We start from the raw sequence: 18,177 nt of genomic DNA on the forward strand, positions 1-18,177 counted from the left end.
TAAGAGCTCACACACACACACACACACACACACACACACACACACACACACACACACACACACCTTAGATCATAGAGATTCTACTAAAGCCCTGTTCATTGTGCATTTGGCGCCGACTCAGTTTCAAGTAATAAAAATAAGTTTTTAATAAAGCTGCGACCACAAAAAAAGGTGTTACAGTAAAACAAGTTTTTAATGCTTTTCTGGGATCCAAATTGAAAAGCTGCATTCTCTTAACTTTTCAATTTTACTGAAAAACCAGTTCAGTTTCAGGTCTTTCCCCTTTTGGCCCCGTTTGCACTTGGCATACAGTAAGCGTGTCTCTACTGTTGGCTCACAAAGCAGTCTGTTACCCTGGCAAGTTCCCACTCACTCTCCTTCTGTCTGCTTCAATGTGTCTTACTTTTGTTTTAGACTATTTTAAACATACTTTCTGTCAGTAAAATCCAAATGCAGTGACCGACATATTTAAACCACATGCATAACTAAATGTTAGTGCGTTTTGTTTCTGTTGGAGAGTTTGGATATAAGATGCAAAGAGCACAACACGATTAGTTCAGCTCCAGTGTTGTTTTTTGTTTTGTTTGCGGTGGCGTGAGGCAGAGGAAATACAAGAGGGAAAGAAAGTCTGTTAGGGTTTCAACCGATGTTTACAAGGTTGCATGTGCGGCTTGGCAGACTTATTGCCTGGATTTAAGCATGCAGTTTCAATGGTCTAGCCTTAGCCACCGGCCGCATGCTTAAATGTGTGCGCAGAATCTCCCTTTGACTTTTGGATAACTTCAGAACTCCATAATAAATGTCAGATTAGGTCGAATAACTGATTTGTTTTTCAGAACCCTCATTAAAAGTTGTAACACTTTTGCCTCGATCCTTTTGCTCGTTCTCGAAAATGCACCCTCACTTTAAAATGGGAAAAGATAACCTTCTCTTTGTGACCTTTGCTCATCTCTCCCTCATGTTCCTCGGAGATTATTGCACCAGAAGCATCAAAGAAAATCCAGAAAGGGTTTGTAAACTCACTCAACTCTGTGTGAGATTTCTGTGCAAAAGAGAGAAAAGCTTAACAAGTGCTGGCTGATGTCAGCCTCTGGTCTGCTGAATTCTCTGCAGGGGTCTTTCTCTAATGAAGAACTCTGAGTCTGTCACTGATTGGAACCCAGTGCAACACGGGGTAAAAAGATCAGATGCGTTCACACATTTTTTGATCCCCCTCTCACTGGGGCAATTAGCCCAGTAAGCTCAAACAAATAGGGGATACGATGAACCGTGTCCATCAGGGGCCACTCATTAACTGTGATGAAGTTATTGTTGGCCAGCAGAGCGATGGAGGCACTCTTGGGGCATCCCAGTCATCCTCACTCTTCAGGTCTGCATGCGTGCACGCCACAGGCTTTGTAGTAAAGTGATACTGTCTGAGGGGATGCTAAAGAAAAAAAGGGGTCTTGAAGATTTCAATATTTGTTGTTGCAAGACCGAGAGACAGAGAAAGTGTGCAAGAGGTGTGTGGGAGGCTATAGTTCTTGTGCCAAAGCCGGCATAATGCTTCATACAATAGCTCGAGTGTGGGTGAGGGGATCTTGGCGCTTGAATGTTCTTTACTTTAGAGGGAAAAGACGCGCTGTCAGGAGGGGAGGAGGGAGAGCTAGATTTCTTATCCTGAGCCCCCCCCCCCCCCCACCCCCACCTCCTACCTTTGTAATTGAATGCAGCCATCTATATGAAGTGGGCTTCACAGAGAAAAGCCTGCAGGATGTGCATGCACATAGACACGTCTCTTTGTCTCCTCTGCCTTCCTCCGTGTAGACTGAAGTACGCTGCAGAAGAGTGAAGCAGACATCGAAATGTCCTCGTCTCTGTGCAAGGTTTATGCTGTTACTGAAGCATGGAGGAGTTTTCTACAATCCGGAGGTCATGCCATAACATTACATGATTTGAATCCATCTACACTTGTAATCCTCTGAGAAATACCCAGAACCCAAAACAGTGAAATCATGAGCACAGAGGTCGAGGAGAGGCGGGGCCGGGGTATTATTGGAGCAGTCTCACTTTACCCTAAACCATGTGCTCTGTGTACTTTTCATACTCCTCTTTTGCCCTTTCACTCTCCCCTCTTTGGGTAATATCTGAACTCATTATGCTTTTTACGTCTCAGGTTTCAAAACGTTCATTCTTCCTTCATGACAGTAAGCGCTCTATTTTCCTTTTTCGGGCCTGCAGTGCATAGAGACAGATTATGACATCTCGATGCTACAAAACGCGAAGCTGTTTAAGAAAAATGCCGTTGTCCTACTTCACCTCTGTGTTGCAGGTGCTATTTCATGGCTTCGTTCAGTGTAGTACTTGGCGTCGACTGTGGCCGCTGGCCACTGAATGGAAAGGCATGCTTCCTGGTGGCTAATGAGGTGCTGAACCCAGCCTCTTGTTTGTATCAGGAGCACCTGGGCCAACCACAGCCAGCCCAGGCCAGACAATGGAGTCAGTCTAGCATTTCCACAGAGGTCTGCCCATTCAAATCATCTACAACCCTGGGACACAAACTCCCACACTTCATAAAATGAAGGCAAAACAGAATGCGGACCGAGACTGCCCCATTCTTTTTCAACAAGGAAACTATTGTTTGTCTTCACACGCCCTCTTTCCCAGGCCTTGCGATGCTATCCTCCTTAAAGGAACGAGGCAAAAGCAAAACAATTCAGCTGAAATGCAGCACAGTGTTTGTTCTTTGGAAATGTAACACATACAAGAGCTGCAACTGTCACTGTTAATTTCCCTTTCTGAGCTCTGTCTGGCTCACCTGGAGGACAGAAACAGCACAGAGGTCATTTTCAATTTCATGTATGTGAAACATCTTGATAGAACCCACAACACAGTCTGTAACTGAATTCTAGGAGTGATGACATTAGGTTAAACACAAAATTGAATGCTGAATCCTACAGTTTGGCGGTGAGAATCAGAGATGAGCGTTGTCCTAGTCCAGGGTTAGACAACTCCAGGCCTCAAGCACTGGTGTCCTGCAGGTTTTAGATCTCACCCTGGGCCAACATACCTGAATCAAATGATTAGTTCATTACCAGGCCTCTGGAGAACTTCAAGAGATGGTGAGTAGGTAATTTAGCAATTTGAATCAGCCATGTTGGATCAAGGATGCATCTAAAATCTGCAGGACACCGGCACTTGAGGCCTGGAGTTGCCTACTCCTGTCTTAGTCTCTTTACTTAAACCAGATGATGATGTATGGTTTCCTTTTCTTTCCCAAGCAATCATTTTAGCTCTAATGCCACTGGTAAACTAGAAAATACACTCACTAACCACCTTTGTGCAAAGGTACTGCTTATAAGGTTGGGGAAACCTGCAGTCAGCTGAGACTGAAGAAGTCACTGGGATGAGTGGCGAAACGTTTCCCACTGAAAATGCTACGTCCAGATGAACAGAATTAACCTTTTGGGATCTAAATATTATGTTGTCAAGCTCAGGAAATTATAAAAACTTCAAATGCAAAACACAGAACTGACATTTATTCCACTTTGTCTTTTGGTTTAAACAGATGCAGGAAACCGGCTTGTAGCTCAAGAGGCATTAAGAAAACCATCTACTCTACGCCGGCCACCTGCACGCACGGGAGAAGCAATCTCCAGTAAGTAACTGTGAATACGATATTATTTTGACTAGACGGCAATTCTCATCTCAGTTTTATTCTTGTAATGCCAAACCACAACAAAATTAATCTCAGGATGCATAACACAGTGAGGAAAAGATCTTTTAGGTACAAAGGTAGGGAGATGGTTTAAGTAAGAACTTGGTAATTTAGTTGGTAACAGAGGGAAGACAACAGCTCCCGTTTAGGAGGTAAAAACCTCACAACCAGGCCCAGGGTGGAAAACAAAGATATAACAATAACAATCAATAGCAGGGTGATGGGGTCAGCACATTGCACATGATACCTATAGAGGACAAAGAACAAACCGCAGGAGAAAGAAGGCACAAAGCTAATGACATTTCATCACACGGGGAGTGAAAAGAGTAAAAGAGCAGTGCTCAGTGGATCATGTGAGGTCAACCAGCAGCTTGAGCCTTTGGAAGCATAATTGGGGATGATTCAGGGTCACCTGATCCAGCTCTCACTATAAGCTTTATCAAAGAAAAAGTTTAAGCCTAATCCTAAAAGTAGGTATGCCACATCTTTACATGTCTGATTCCTCCAACTAAAATCTGTTTTTCAGATTGTCTCAACTGCAGTCGAATCACTGCTATGAGCGACAGGCTGAACACGCTGGAGGAGAAGGTGAAGACTTTTACTTGTTCAGACGCAGCATGTGAAACGCTGAGGAACGTGACTGGCCTACATTAAACAATCGTATTGTTTTAATTACCTGCGCTTGTTTTATGTTTTCCTGCACCAGGTCCAATTACTCACAGCTCCGGCCTCCATATCGCATCGCCACCTTCAGGGTAAAGTGGGAATTGCTCCAGAGACCTCGTTACTGATGGGGGCTGTGCCCGCTCAGGGAGCTCCTGGTGAGCAGGGACCTGCAGGTAGGTGTATCCTGCTCTCACGTGTCAAGTTTAGGCATTTCCATTTAGTTCCGTCAACGTTTACGTTTAATAATTAAGTCAGAAATCATTCCTTGCAGCTTTTCCTGCTCGCTACCTGCACACCTCTGCTCGTATCCTGTTTCACCCAATGCACACGCACTTATTTCCTTTAACAAAAGTCAGAGTGCAGCTCTCTTTCAGCTCTGTGAGCGTCCTCTCCTTTCCTGGAGTTGAGCCCAGCACTGGCTGCAGCTAAAGACGCAGTCATCAGTGTTGTTATACCATCAGCAAGAGAAAGATTTGATTTACTGGACTTTCAAATTAAAGACTTTTATTTGTCTTAAATGAGACAAACCTGGAGAAATTGAGTGCTGTTTGGTCTACCGCTCTGGCTGAGTTACTCCCCAGTGCTCATCCACTGCTCCCTGTGTCAAAGAAAAAGCTCCCTGATCCATTTGTAAATCAGAAATATAAAACATCTTTCTGAACCAGTTCCTTCTCCCCACAGGATAAACCATTTCTAAACCAGCACCCTGTGAGTTTTCCTCTGGTGCCACCTTCAGGCCAAAGTGCACTCTTATGTAATGCATAGTGAAGGCTTGGTTTAGATTTTCCTCATTCTTCCTGTTCTTCAGCACCACTATGTGTGGGGTGTTGCTTAACTGTTCTGGTGGAGGTTCTGCTGAATAAGACCTTAATAGATTCTGATATAAATGAAATCATTTAATGTCTTTACGCTGTTCTCTGCAGGTTTTATACGACTGTTTCCAATAATGGAAGAGCTGCAAATGAAATCTGATGTGTAAAATTGCTTCCTTTTAATAAAGTATTCCCAAAATCACTACAACCAAAGCTTTACATAAACCCCAAGAGTTGCCTAGGTAAGGGAAATCAGTTTCCTGTGTTAGAATTAACTATCCCTTTAAAATGTATATAAAATTGGCACTTTAAAAATGTTTTATTTTCTAGCTAAAACATTTAATGAGCCCTAATACTGACCTATAAACACAATGACACATTCTTCCTGTGACTGTTTGCACCTCATCCTTTGGTGGATTATACTTGGATTGTTTTTATCAAACCTCTCCTGTTTTAATTTCAGGTCCTCAGGGTGAAAAGGGAAGAGATGGGCTTCCTGGCAGAGATGGTAAATTGTAACTTTCAGTTGATGTAAAACTACTTAAGATGTAAACCAGTTAGGGCTTTGCGATTACTCATGGCTGTTTCCTTCTCTTAGGGAAGCCAGGGTCTCAAGGGCTGCCAGGTCCTATTGGGCCTCGAGGTGGGGCCGGGGCAAGGGGCCCGTCTGGAGCCCCTGGATCAAAAGGATCCCCTGGACCAGCAGGTAACGGTGGACTCAAGGAAAAGGTCTTTGTTAGCAGAGATAAGAGTAACAAATAAACCTCGTCCTGTTGTAAAGTTGCATGTGTGCCACTAAGAGAGAGGGTATGTCAGATCAGCTGTTTAGTTATTGCCTATCTAGTCACTATTGTCTGTGGAACAATGGCTAACAAGAGGCCAAAGGGCTATGAAAACAACAGGAGAGTATCTCCTCCTGACCTGTGATGTCCATATCCAGAGCGTTTGTCTTTCCCTCAAACCTCTCAGTCGGCGTGCAGACCCTCCAGCACTAAATGCTGGGACAATCCAACCCCCCTTGAGGCCTGCTGGTAACTTACTGGAATTTGAGTATTTTGCTGGTTGGCTTTGAAAATCATAGGTTTCTAAAAAGTGCATGCTCCAGAAGCAAAGTAGCAAAGTATTTGTTTTCTGACTGTATATAAACTCCCCAACATGTGTTGCTTTTCATGGTCGGCAGCCAGAACAGACACGGGATCATAAATCTGTTCCACAGATTCAGAGTTCAGTTGTTATGTACAAATAATAAATGACCTGCGGGGAAAAACGTAAATCCGGAGGCAGCTGTGACTTGAATAATGAATAAAGTAAATGGCGGTCTATAAGTGTGTCACAACATCTGCTCTTGCTATAAGCTGTTATTCCTCTGCTGTGGATCGTGAAGGGAGTGCCTCTCCTCTCAGGCTAACATGTGACCCCTGCTCTCTGCCTGCTGCTGGGTAAAGATGAGATTTGGAGCAAACGCTGAACTACAAACCCACCATGTGACTTCAATTGAAATGAACACAAGCGATACGTATACGAAATCCCAGAGCCTTATGATTTCCATATGCCCCTTTGGTGTTGGTGTTTTTCTATCTCCATTACTTCATAGGTATCCAAAAGCAGCGCTGTGGTTTTCTTATTTTACTGTACTGATTTTTATTTTTGTTTTTTTAACACTCAAAGAGAAAGATAAACACAGGCCTGGAATGCATCCAGTGTCATGCTAAATGTAGATAAATATGTTTCTTAAGCCAGAGGTTGTGGGAAAAATCAAAAGTGAACAGCTGTAGTTAGGAGAAGTGATGTTGTATGATATGATACGAGCCCTGATAACTTACAGGAGAGTCGTATTAAAATGCTGACTAATATTTTGCCATATCATCCCATAGTTGCTCTGGGGAACCATTATCCTAGAAGAAAAACTGAAATTGTTTTCCCTAATATGTCACAAAGGCTTTAAAGAGCTGCTTTTTCTGGCCCTCTGAACACTGTGCTGCATCTTGCAGCTTGCGATCTTCATGAAGTAGCCAAAGCAGCTGGTTTTGCTGCTGTTTCTTTACTGCGATCAGTAAAAATGTCAAATCAGATGCAATATATTATGCTGAAAATCTGTAAATAATGAAATGTCATTTAGTATATATACAAAAAAGGTGGTGGAGGGCGAGAGGTTGTGTTCAGCATACAGCCTGACCTCAGAGGAATCCAAACAATGAGGTCAGATGTCACTGTGGTGCTTTTTTCCATCTTCAAAATAACGCTTGGGGGTGACGAGGGTCCCTTTTGCTTATGCGCACTTACAGATTTGCCATTTTTGTGTATGTAGAGAGCATTTAATTTACTGTGAACCAGTCCAAGCAACACTTTGCAGAGTTTATTGTGTTTATTTGAATTTCCCATTGTAAAGATGCCAGCACTGGTAAATTAAAGACCATCTTCTAGTTAACTATAGACAAAAGAAAGTTTATACACCTCTCCTGTTCAGTCTAGCTCCTGATCTTACTCCACATGTAGACACAGACACACACTCACTCCTAAGAGACACTATGTTGCATCACTCAACACTTTATCTAATCTTTTTCCTCTCTGTTGTTTGTCCTCTTGTCGTCACATAAGCCACAGTCATTTATCATTCTGCCATGAGCTGTGCCTCTTCAGAGGAAACTCAGGTCTTATTTCGCTGTGACACATCCCTGCTGTACAGAACGTCTGTCACCATGGTGATTTTTCTGTCATGCCTACTCCCAGGCCCCCGTGGTCCAACAGGACTGCCAGGAGGGAGAGGCCTTCCAGGCCCGCCTGGCCCACCGGGGCCTCCGGGCCCTGCAGGTTCCCCAGCACCAGCCAGTGCCCGCATCCCAGAACCAGACCACAGTAAGACCCTGCGCAACTAAGAGACCTCATGTAGTTATTATGACACTAATTCACTACAAACATTTAAAATACCCATTTAGGTTTTTGATAAATCGAATCATTTCACGCTGTTAAGGAGCAAAGTTCAAATTCAGTTTAGTAGAACTAGTAAAAAAATATTTTTTTATTCTAAACTTTTTTTACACCTTTTCGCTTAACTGCTGTTAACTGCTGTGCTACTACCTAGTAATGTAGCCATCAGCTGTCAGCCTCAAGCAAAGATGGGGATTTGGGGTACAACACTTCTATTTAACTCCATAAACCCCAATTTATTTTTTATTTTCAGTCTCTTTATTGTCAAACTAAAGCATCTCCATCTCAAAGGACGTCAGCTGTTAGGACTTTTTAAAAACAGCCCACTTCCGCTTGATTTGCTGTATATTCCATTTAAATGTGACTTTATTCCTTTTTGTTTATAAAAATTGGTTCTGCTCTTTTACTTTGGTTCCAGTTATGACTTTTCATAACCTATTATTAACGGACCTAGATGTCCAAATGGTAAATAGGTCCATGTCAGATGTCACCACCTTCTCGCATGAATTGGTGTGTTTTTGAGCCAAACCAGTCAGTGTTACTCCACGTCCAAACAAAATCAGCTTGTGTACGCACACAGATTCAGGCAGGGTGACATCAATTTTAAAGACTTCCAGCTTGACTCTTTAAACTAATGTTCACGTGTCTATAGCAGCCTTACAAAAGAAACAAAGAGAATAGGAAACAGGCAAGATGACGTTAATCCTTTAACTGCTACTTGCTCCTTGTTGTCTACCAGCCAAGTAGGACAGAATCAAAGAGTGTTAAATGGAGTCAGAGACAGAGAGATTGACACAGACTTCACATGCTGGGATGAGAACCTGTCCACCCCTGATGTCACTCAACAGCTTCCAGATGTAGGTCGCTCAGGCAGCTGAGGGAAGAGGTGGGGGTGGAGGGGGTGACAGACAGATGGGGGCCCACACCAGCTCTTCCAAGGTCAGCACACAGGCGGGTTTTATACATGGGTTCAGTGGTAAAAACAAAATATGCAGCACACCCGTTTGCAGGCTCCGGGTTCCTGTGTGGAGACGCAGGCTAGAGGTTGGCATGATTATTTCCGAAACTGTGGGTCATTTCTTTCACATCAAAGTAACAGCAGGGAACATAAGACGGGGGTTCTGTGCAGAGCTTCCTTTGGAAAACACTGGATTATTTGGCTTCGACATCTGCATCAGGATGTTGGAATTCCCGTCTGCAGGACTGGAGAGGGTTCCTAAACCAGCGGCCAACACGTAGTACTTAAGAACAGGACTGTTTAAAAGCATGACCTCAGTGTTTGTTAGTGGTCGAGCAGATTTTCATGTTACGTCAAGCCACAGATTCCAGTTTGTTGTAAGCAGGAAATGAAGAGTATCAGATACAAAAAAGCAGCCCTGATTTTTTTTAGTGGTGTGCAACAAGAATCAGGCAGCTGAAGGATGTTTCTGGGTTCTCTTCCTCCACCTTCTCTCTAATTCTCCTGAGGCCTCATGCTGTGATTGGACCTGTGTTTCCTGACAGTATAAAATGACCCAACAAACGTACATTTCCTCTAACATTCACACATGAACCACCCTCTTCAACTGGCCCTTCCTCTTCGAACACATGTGGCTGTGCATGCACAGTCAGTGCTGTTCAACAGTGGAAACTTTTTTGTTATGTCATGTTGAACTTTTATACGTATCAAACTACAGTTTAGTATATTTTACTGCCCTGGTGAAGTCGTGAGATTGAGTTTGACTGTTTATTGGAGTACACTGCCCTCTAGAGGTAAGGCTGATTTGTCACACAAAAACTTAACCATCCACTAAGATGCCTAACAGGGTGCATGTAGTTGGATCAAGAAGTTCATGTTTCTTATTATGAGATATTTTGCCATTTTGCTTCTTTATGAAATGTTGGTGAATGACCAATTTCTTATTTGGCACAGGCAAAATATGGCTCGCTTATCGAGCTTGGCTACCAAATTAGAACCTAATCAAAAACAGCACCATATGGAAATATAACCAAAATATAATTTGTTCTGTGGAGCTCATTGGGAGGACAGATGATGTTACTCATATCACAAGTCTCCTTTTATAGAATGAAACGCATGACAAATAAATTCAACTCAGTATTATAACTGAGGAAAATAAATTAATGGTATTTTAAGAGTTTGTTTAGATGGTGAAGCTACAAAAGTGGATTTTTTTTCTGCTTAAAGGAACTCATTTTAACTTTACCAATAGCTTCTGCTTTCCTTTAAACACACGTGCATTTTCTGTTTCAACTTCCAGATCGTGGAAAAGACCCTTTCTTCACCAACACCTTCCACGACTCTCGAGGGATACCTGTTCCAGGACCTCAGGGGCCTCCGGGACCTATTGGTGAGCATTAAACACTCTTAACAGCTTTATTAAAAAATATTAAACTACAGGACTGAATTCAAAGACACCACAAAAATCAAAGTGAAAAATTATGCAGCAGGTTAGTAGATTTTGCCAAAATATCAACAATAGTAGTTTGTATGGCCCCCCACGTGCTTGTATGCATGCCTGAAAACACTGCGGCTGCTAATGAGAAGACAGACGAGGTCCTGGGGGATCTCCCCCGTCTTCTGCACCAGGGGATCACTGAGGTGCAACGTGGGACAAAAAACATTTAGGTTTAGGTCAGGCCAGTGTGCAGGGCTCAGTCAATGGTATCAGTTCTTTTATTCTTTTATCCTCTCCGAACTGCCTGCATACTTCCCCTACATGAGGTCATTGTAGTACACCAGGAGGAACCCGGGAATCACTGTGTCAGTGTAGGGTCTGACAGTGGGTCATAGGATTTCATCCTGATACCTAATGGCATTCAGGGTGTTGTTGCCTAGCCTGTAGAGGTCTGTACATCCCTCCATGGATATACCTCCTCAGCTCATCACTGAGCCACTACCAAACTGGTGCAATGTTACAGGCAGTAAATGTTTTTCATTCCTAACCAGATGTCCAGAAAGAAAGAAATATCCTTCAAAAACAAGTCCACACACTGATGACTACACTTAGGTGTGGTCACAACTCTGTATACACTCTAAACAAACTCAAATATGCAAAATGAAAACAGCCCCTTTGCATGTCTTACAGTTTGAATGAACAAACATCTTGTGCAGTATCTCACTGTGTTATGATCTTTTTCTGTGTTATTATATTTTTATTGTGTACAGTTTGGACACTGACACAAGTTTTGGTTTTCTACCTGTTTTCTGAAACATTCTATAATTCTAATAATAATTCTAATTATACTTATATAATGGACATGGACAAAATGTGTAGACGCTTTAAGGGTATATGCAGCCAAAGCTCTCCATGCAGGCTGCACAAGCCATCCTTAAGCTGCGAAAACAGAAAAACCTATCCGAAAAACTGCCACAATGGCAGGAGAGGCAAAATCTATAGTTTGGTACATAATGAGAAAGAGAGAAAGCACTGGTGAACTCAGCAATGCAAAAAGACCTGGACTTCCACAGAAGACAATAGTGGTGGATGATTGCAGAATTATTTGCAGGGTAATGATAAACTCCTTCACAACAACAAGTGAACAACACTATCCAGGAGGCAGACATTTTGATATCCAAGTCTACCATACAGAGAAGACTGCACGAAGACTGCGTGACATCCAAAGCAACCCAGGAGTTTATTAAAGCAAAGAAGTGGAATATTGTTGAATGCCCAAGTCAGTCACCTGATCTTAAAGAAATTAGGCATACATTTCATTTGTTGAAGATGAAACTTCGGACAGAAAGGCCCACAAACAAACAAACAGAAACTTAAAGCTACTGCAGTAAAGGCCTGGCAGGACATGAAAAAGGAGGAATCCCAGCATCATGGTGATGTCCATGAGTTCTAGACTTCAGGCTGTCATTGATGAATGACTGAGCTTTCAGTTATTAAATATGTCCAATTACTTTGAGCCCCTATAATGAAGGGATTGAGTTAGAAATGCTTTAGTTCCTCACATTTTTATGCAATCTTTTTATTCAACAAACTGAATTAAAGCTGGAAGTCTGCACTTTAACTGCATCTGAGTTGTTTCATTTAAAAGTCAATGATTGTCTCTGTCCATATTTTTATGGACCTAACTGTATATACTGATGCCTGTCAGTGATGCTTTTTATATTTATTTCTTTTAATATGCTTTTCATAATCTCCACTGATCTTTCTTCTCCATTTTGAAGATAAAGGCTTTGATAACATAAACTTATGAACACCTACAGGTTCTGTGTGTCACTATGTCAGGTTAAAAAGGTGTAAAACACAAAACTCTTGTGCTAATATAAATCTTTTAATCTGTTTTTCAGGTCCCCCAGGTCCTAAAGGCCCGGTAGGACCTCCTGGTCCAGCAGGACAAAATGTAAGTTTGCTCACAGCACAGCAGTGCACGATAGTCGCTGCATTAGATTTGTTTTTGTACAAATTTATCTGTGTCATTTTCAATTTCCTCTCTGCCTCAAAACAGGGAAAACCTGGAGTGCCTGGAACGCAGGGCCCCGTGGGGCCAAAGGGAGAACGTGGGGAGAGAGTGAGTAAACTTTGGCTTAGATTATTGATTTGTTGGATGGAGGCACAGCGCATGTTAATTACATTTTTGAAAATATAAAAAGCTTAGCTAAAAGACAAGTTTGTAGACATATTCAGAGAAAAGTAAAAAAGCACATGTAGTGCAGTGCGGTACAGTAAGACAATATTAGTTTATTATTAATATTTATTAACATGTTCTCAATGCAGTTAAAGAACATAATATATGCAAGACAATCAGATGATTCAATAAGCAAGTACATGTTTATTTAGATTTATATGTGCGGTGCTTAATGTCTTCAGACTTTTATATCTCATACAACGATCAACCCATAAATATGTCACTTTGTGCGTTCTTCTCTTGCAATAATGATAATAATATAAATATTAAAAACACAAAGAATTAACATTTTATCTTCATGGTTATGTGTTCCTCATCATAATCCCCATCATTCAGAAACTACTTGAACCACTTTTAGCAGTAATAACTTGAAGCAACTGTAATCAGCGTGAAGAATTTTGGCTCACTGTTATTTTGTTGATGCACAGCTCTCTTAAGGCCCCGTCACAGCATCTGAATCAGGTTTTTGACTTTGTCTGGTTCATTGCAACACAACGATTCTTTTCTCTTCCAGCCATTCTGTTTCAGATTTTCTTCGCTTCTCGGTTTTGTCTTGCTTCTGAATTTGGATTTGTTTTTGTTACATAAATAGTGATAGAATGTAATCAGGACTATACAATGATGATTTTTTTTTCTGCTATGCTCTAATATGTAAAACCTTAGAGGTGAGAGAGGATGTACTTTCTTTTTCACAACCATAATGTTAATGAGAACTATCGAAGGGGAAAAAGCTTTAGTTTGTTTTTTTGGTTTTTTTAAGGGACTCTTTCGAAAGATTTAGCTGTTTTTTCTTTGTTTGACAACTTAATGACACAAGTCTTTGATTTTTCAGGGACCTTCAGGTTACCCAGGAGAGAGGGGCTTGAGCGGCGAGCCGGTAAGCCACCTCTGCATGTGGAAAAGGGGAGAATATCAACACCCTGTCATATTGGGTTATTTTAGTATAAACTACATTCACCAGCAGCACTGTAAACCACATTGACCAACAAAGCTGCAATCAGAGAGAGAATGTGCTCTTTCTTTTGATGTGAACTGCTGCATCACACCAATTTTTCTGTTAACATTTCTTCACAGGGAGCGCCAGGACCAAAAGGAGAACCGGGAGAGAAGGGATTGCCGGTAAGATGCCAGCTGCTGGTAGTTCACAGTTCAAATGGTGACACACAGCCTGAACAAGAAGTCGTAGTCAGGAGGTTTCAAAAGTTTTAATATTAGGCATGAAACGTATGCTTAATCCTTACATTTCTTTCACTTGTTTCTCATTTTACAAGAGCAATCCAAATGTAAGATATTTTTATTCATGTCATCATCTCTTCACTGTGTAGCCAAGTTCTCAGTTTATGCTTTGATCTGTTTGCAGTCACCATATTTGTGGTGGTGATTGACCACAAAGTGGTGATTGAGCAGCATCTTTTTTTCTCTCAGGCTCAGACTTTTCAGACTGTTGATTGTCACGTGGTCTCTGCTTTACTTTGTTGTTTATGTTTGATCATATATGACTGTATCGTTTGATCTGTGTGTGTTTGTACGTTAACGTGTTTTTGTTTGGTCCTCGGGGTGTGCTCTGGACTGCTGTCCTCTTGACCCTAAAGCTCCCTCTGCAAGCTGCTGTCCCCATGGCTACCTTTCACAGTCATCTTTTCAGCATCTGACTTTGGCATATACATCTAAAAATACAAAAACATACCAAGAGAACAGCTCGATGCGGTCATGTCCTTTTAAAGGCAAAATTCTTTATTATTCCATGTGAATTAAAACAAACTGATTTCACAGACTATCGAATATTCAGTGACTCACAGAAGAAATGTGCGAAATGTATATGCCAAATCACTCCATATGTGTCAGTGGTGGGTGGTGTTGGTTTAGAGGTGTTGATGTGGTGTGAGTGGAGTGGATACAGCTATCCCCTTTTCTCCCCCAATGCAACCTTGCATGAATTTGTCCTAAATTGCTATACTGAATAAACTATTCTCTTATCTGGATGTGTTAATCAACTAAAAGTATATCTAATGACTAATAACAGAGTGCGGTTAAAAACAGAAAAAAGGCAAAGTAGATGTAAACTTCCAAAGAGTGTCTGTGAGGCTGCATTAAAGCCAACAAGCATAATATGTTTACTGATTTTTAGGAGGTGCGGCTTATTGATAGATTAAACTTATGACGTGATTGTGATGCAGGATGAACGGTCAGAGGATCAAGACTCATCCTGAGGGGATTTTGAAAACCTGTATCGAGCATCATGGCGATTAACCAATAATGCTAAGATATTTTACTAAAACGACAAATGCTCGCCTCCAGCTCATTCAGGAGATGATTCACAAACTAGAATTTGTTCTCTGGAGACCATCAGTGTCTTAATAACAACGTCCTTTGTCCCAAATCTGACATAGTTTAATCTGAATCAGAAATGCTGCTGCCATCTCTAAAGTTACATTGTTTATAATAACTTTGCCTTTTTTCTTTAAACATAAGGTTGTATTAATTGCTGCATTTTGTAGTGGGAATCACCCAAATCATCAGCTATTGTCTGCACGCTCTCTTTTGTGATGTCTACACTTTTAGCTGTCTCTGTATGCTCTATATTTCTTTTTCATCTACTTGTGTTCTGTTTGAAGGTATGACTCGTGAATTGTTAGCTCATCCTTTAACAAAAGACAACAGACTTGAGAGTAAATCTAGTCTGGCTTCATTCTGTCAGGTGATGGTGGGTTACAGTGCTAAGAATGAAACTGTAGCGCTAAAGCAAACATATTTTCCTGGCTGAACTGCTGCCTGACAAAAAGATGCAGATGGCATGATCAAATGCATATCCTGGAACAGTGTTATGTCACCAGCATGATGCAGGTCCATAATGTGCATGCTGATGTTGCCCAGCCCAGCATGGCAGAGACTGACTATATATGGAAGCATGCTCCGAGAATGAGGGCGGCGTAGATAAATACAGGGAATGGATAATATCTGACAGTGCTGGGCAGATGTGTGGACTGTTTTAACCTTCTAACTGCTGGACTGTGTTGAGAAAAATGACTTGCACCTTGGCGAGCAGTTCTTTAGCTTGTGCTCCTTACCTTGACGGCTGTATCTATCTTCACAGGGGGACGGAATACATCAGATCAGAGAGGCGCTGAAGATCTTAGCCGAGAGGGTTTTAATCCTCGAGACTATGATCGGTATTCATGGTGAGTAGGAGGCCTGCGGCAGGGTCAGCTTTAGGCAGGGGTCAAAGGTGGGCGACTCAAACCCCCACTCTACCTACCGAGGGGTGGGAACAGTCACGAGCAGCCCCAGGACTCGGGCTCGTGTTTCCACACCCTCACACAGTCCCCCCCTGTCACTGCTCTCTGATAGGACATTAGCTTGCAGATGTTCCACAACTTGCAGGCAGACCTTGAGCTTCTGACTCGCAGGGTGACACTGCTGGAGGCTATCATCTGGCCAGGTAACGCTGAGACATCCTCACCCGCAGAACTGCTGGCCCCCACTTACCTTCTTGACAAGATCTAAAGTGTTAGAAGCTAAAAGCAAATTCTGATAATCAGTAACTGAACTACGAAATGTTGTTGTAGATGTGTTTTAAGAAATGCAATCCTTTAAATAAGCTGTTTTGGTACTATGACACATGTGAGCCTACAATCTTCTGCCAAGGTTTTACTTATAGATGTTTGTGGATTTTTCTCTTCTCACAACTTTAAGTTTGTCTCACTTGGTACACTTCTGAGCACCAATAATAATTAAAAAATATAAATATTTACCTAATATTAAAGAATTATCAGCTTGTTTCATAGTGAAGTAGAAAGACTCAGAGGTCTACACCCTGACAATAAAATGATTGAAAATAAAAATGTGCCAAACTGTCACTGGTTTTGGCTTTTCCAGTGTGATGAATTGGTGCTCTTCTTTTTTAAATTAGCTCATCTTTTGGACTCATTCTGGACCATTTGAAGGGTGCTGGAAAATTAAGATGGACATTTTTCCAACAAGTTTATAAGAAACACACAAAGCATATTAGTCAACAACATATTAGTCAGCTGCAGCTTGCCTAAAACAAGTTAAGAATCCACTTATAGGTTTGGATTAGGACTACAAAGTGCACACATACTGGTGGAGACGGAAGTGCCGTTCCAACTGCTGTCTTTCTTCAACAGAGCCTGATCTAGGGTCTGGGGATGGACCGTTTGGCACATCCTCCCCTAGTTTCTACAGAGATAAGCGATCAGGTTCAATTCCACATCGACTTGCTTCTCCTCTGTCCTCCGACACCAAGGTTCGAGGAAAGTAGCCACCCCCTGGCTCACCCTGAGGATCACAGGCGGGGGGAGAGGCTTGACTTCCCCTCCTATAAGTTTCATCAACACTCAACAGAGTTAGACGTTAACTGACACCCTCTCTGGGCTGTATCATCTAATATAGGATGGGGGACACCTCAGGGAAACTCCACTGGTACTCGACAATGCCCTGCTCCATCGGGAACCTGAGAACTAGTTCGAACCCCATCCATCGCCATAACCAAACAATTTACCTTTACACAATACTTCCAGCTGCTCTTTCTGTTTTTCATTTGTTTGGCTACAGAACTCCAAGCCTCACAATTAGGATGATGAAAAAATCTGAATCTTCTGTGGTGCTCCTCGAGCTACAAACGGTCCTGGAGAATAAAGGTCATTTAGAGTAATCATGTGAAAGAGAAGTCAGATGTGAGAAAAGTGACTGGATTTGAGTTTTTGTTGCTTTCACAATATAACTGCAACCTAAACAGAATTCATTATTTAAGCACATGGAGTCTGTACAGTTTGCGGGACACGACTACACAAACAAAACTCCTCCTATAGTATGTAATTTGTTATGCTTCTATCATATTGTTTAACTCAATGTTATGTAGTGCACTAAAAAGATTAAGTGATCCGTTCACTAACTGAGATAAGTGCTGATAACGGTGATTTGTACTGTTCTGGTCCCTCCCCTCCTCCTCTAAAGTATGTACTGATAAAGCGTTTCGACATTTAAACTTGGTAAACGTGCACAAACATTTGCATCTTGTTTAAGCCTCCACATATTTAGAAACAGCCATAAATGATGTTGCAATCTGGAAACATGTTGAAAGGAAAACAGACCTCACAGGATATTTCATGATCTTTAGCACACACACACACACACACACACACACACACACACACATATGGAGAAAATGGCAAAACTGTTACGTTAACTTGAATATACTTTTACCACTGTTGTGCTGGTAAACTGCTTATACTGTTATGATGAAAAGACTTTTTTTTTCTGCATTTATTGTGAAACTATTTAAAATGAACTGTAGTTTATTTTGTATGCTGTTGTGTAACCATTTCATACTTTTAACTTTTTTCTTGCAAAATGTTTTACAGTGTTAATATAATCCTGTCTAGATGATCGGTGTAATAAAATAATGTCCACTGTTTT

The 18,177-nt window shown here is 41.6% G+C and overlaps 1 protein-coding gene across 2 annotated transcripts in view; it reads left to right on the forward strand.

The window, feature by feature from the left end:
• The window catches only part of emid1 (EMI domain containing 1), a 55,698-nt gene extending 37,523 nt beyond the window's left edge, over positions 1 to 18,175 (forward strand). Inside the window, exons 4-16 of one of the 2 annotated variants that reach the window (XM_023155435.3) lie at positions 3,548 to 3,637; positions 4,224 to 4,285; positions 4,404 to 4,536; positions 5,639 to 5,683; positions 5,774 to 5,881; positions 7,906 to 8,031; positions 10,362 to 10,451; positions 12,404 to 12,456; positions 12,562 to 12,624; positions 13,574 to 13,618; positions 13,816 to 13,860; positions 15,836 to 15,920; positions 16,887 to 18,175. In XM_023155435.3, coding sequence (XP_023011203.1) covers positions 3,548 to 3,637; positions 4,224 to 4,285; positions 4,404 to 4,536; positions 5,639 to 5,683; positions 5,774 to 5,881; positions 7,906 to 8,031; positions 10,362 to 10,451; positions 12,404 to 12,456; positions 12,562 to 12,624; positions 13,574 to 13,618; positions 13,816 to 13,860; positions 15,836 to 15,920; positions 16,887 to 17,020 — 1,079 coding nt within the window. In that variant the 3' untranslated portion in view covers positions 17,021 to 18,175. Of the gene's footprint in view, positions 1 to 3,547; positions 3,638 to 4,223; positions 4,286 to 4,403; positions 4,537 to 5,638; positions 5,684 to 5,773; positions 5,882 to 7,905; positions 8,032 to 10,361; positions 10,452 to 12,403; positions 12,457 to 12,561; positions 12,625 to 13,573; positions 13,619 to 13,815; positions 13,861 to 15,835; positions 15,921 to 16,089; positions 16,181 to 16,886 lie in introns of both variants that reach the window. The other variant, XM_004544601.5, reaches the window with a different exon arrangement.
• The last annotated feature ends 2 nt before the right edge of the window (positions 18,176 to 18,177 follow it).

The sequence above is a fragment of the Maylandia zebra genome, linkage group LG12, assembly GCF_041146795.1.
Source record: "Maylandia zebra isolate NMK-2024a linkage group LG12, Mzebra_GT3a, whole genome shotgun sequence".
Lineage (NCBI taxonomy): Eukaryota > Metazoa > Chordata > Actinopteri > Cichliformes > Cichlidae > Maylandia > Maylandia zebra.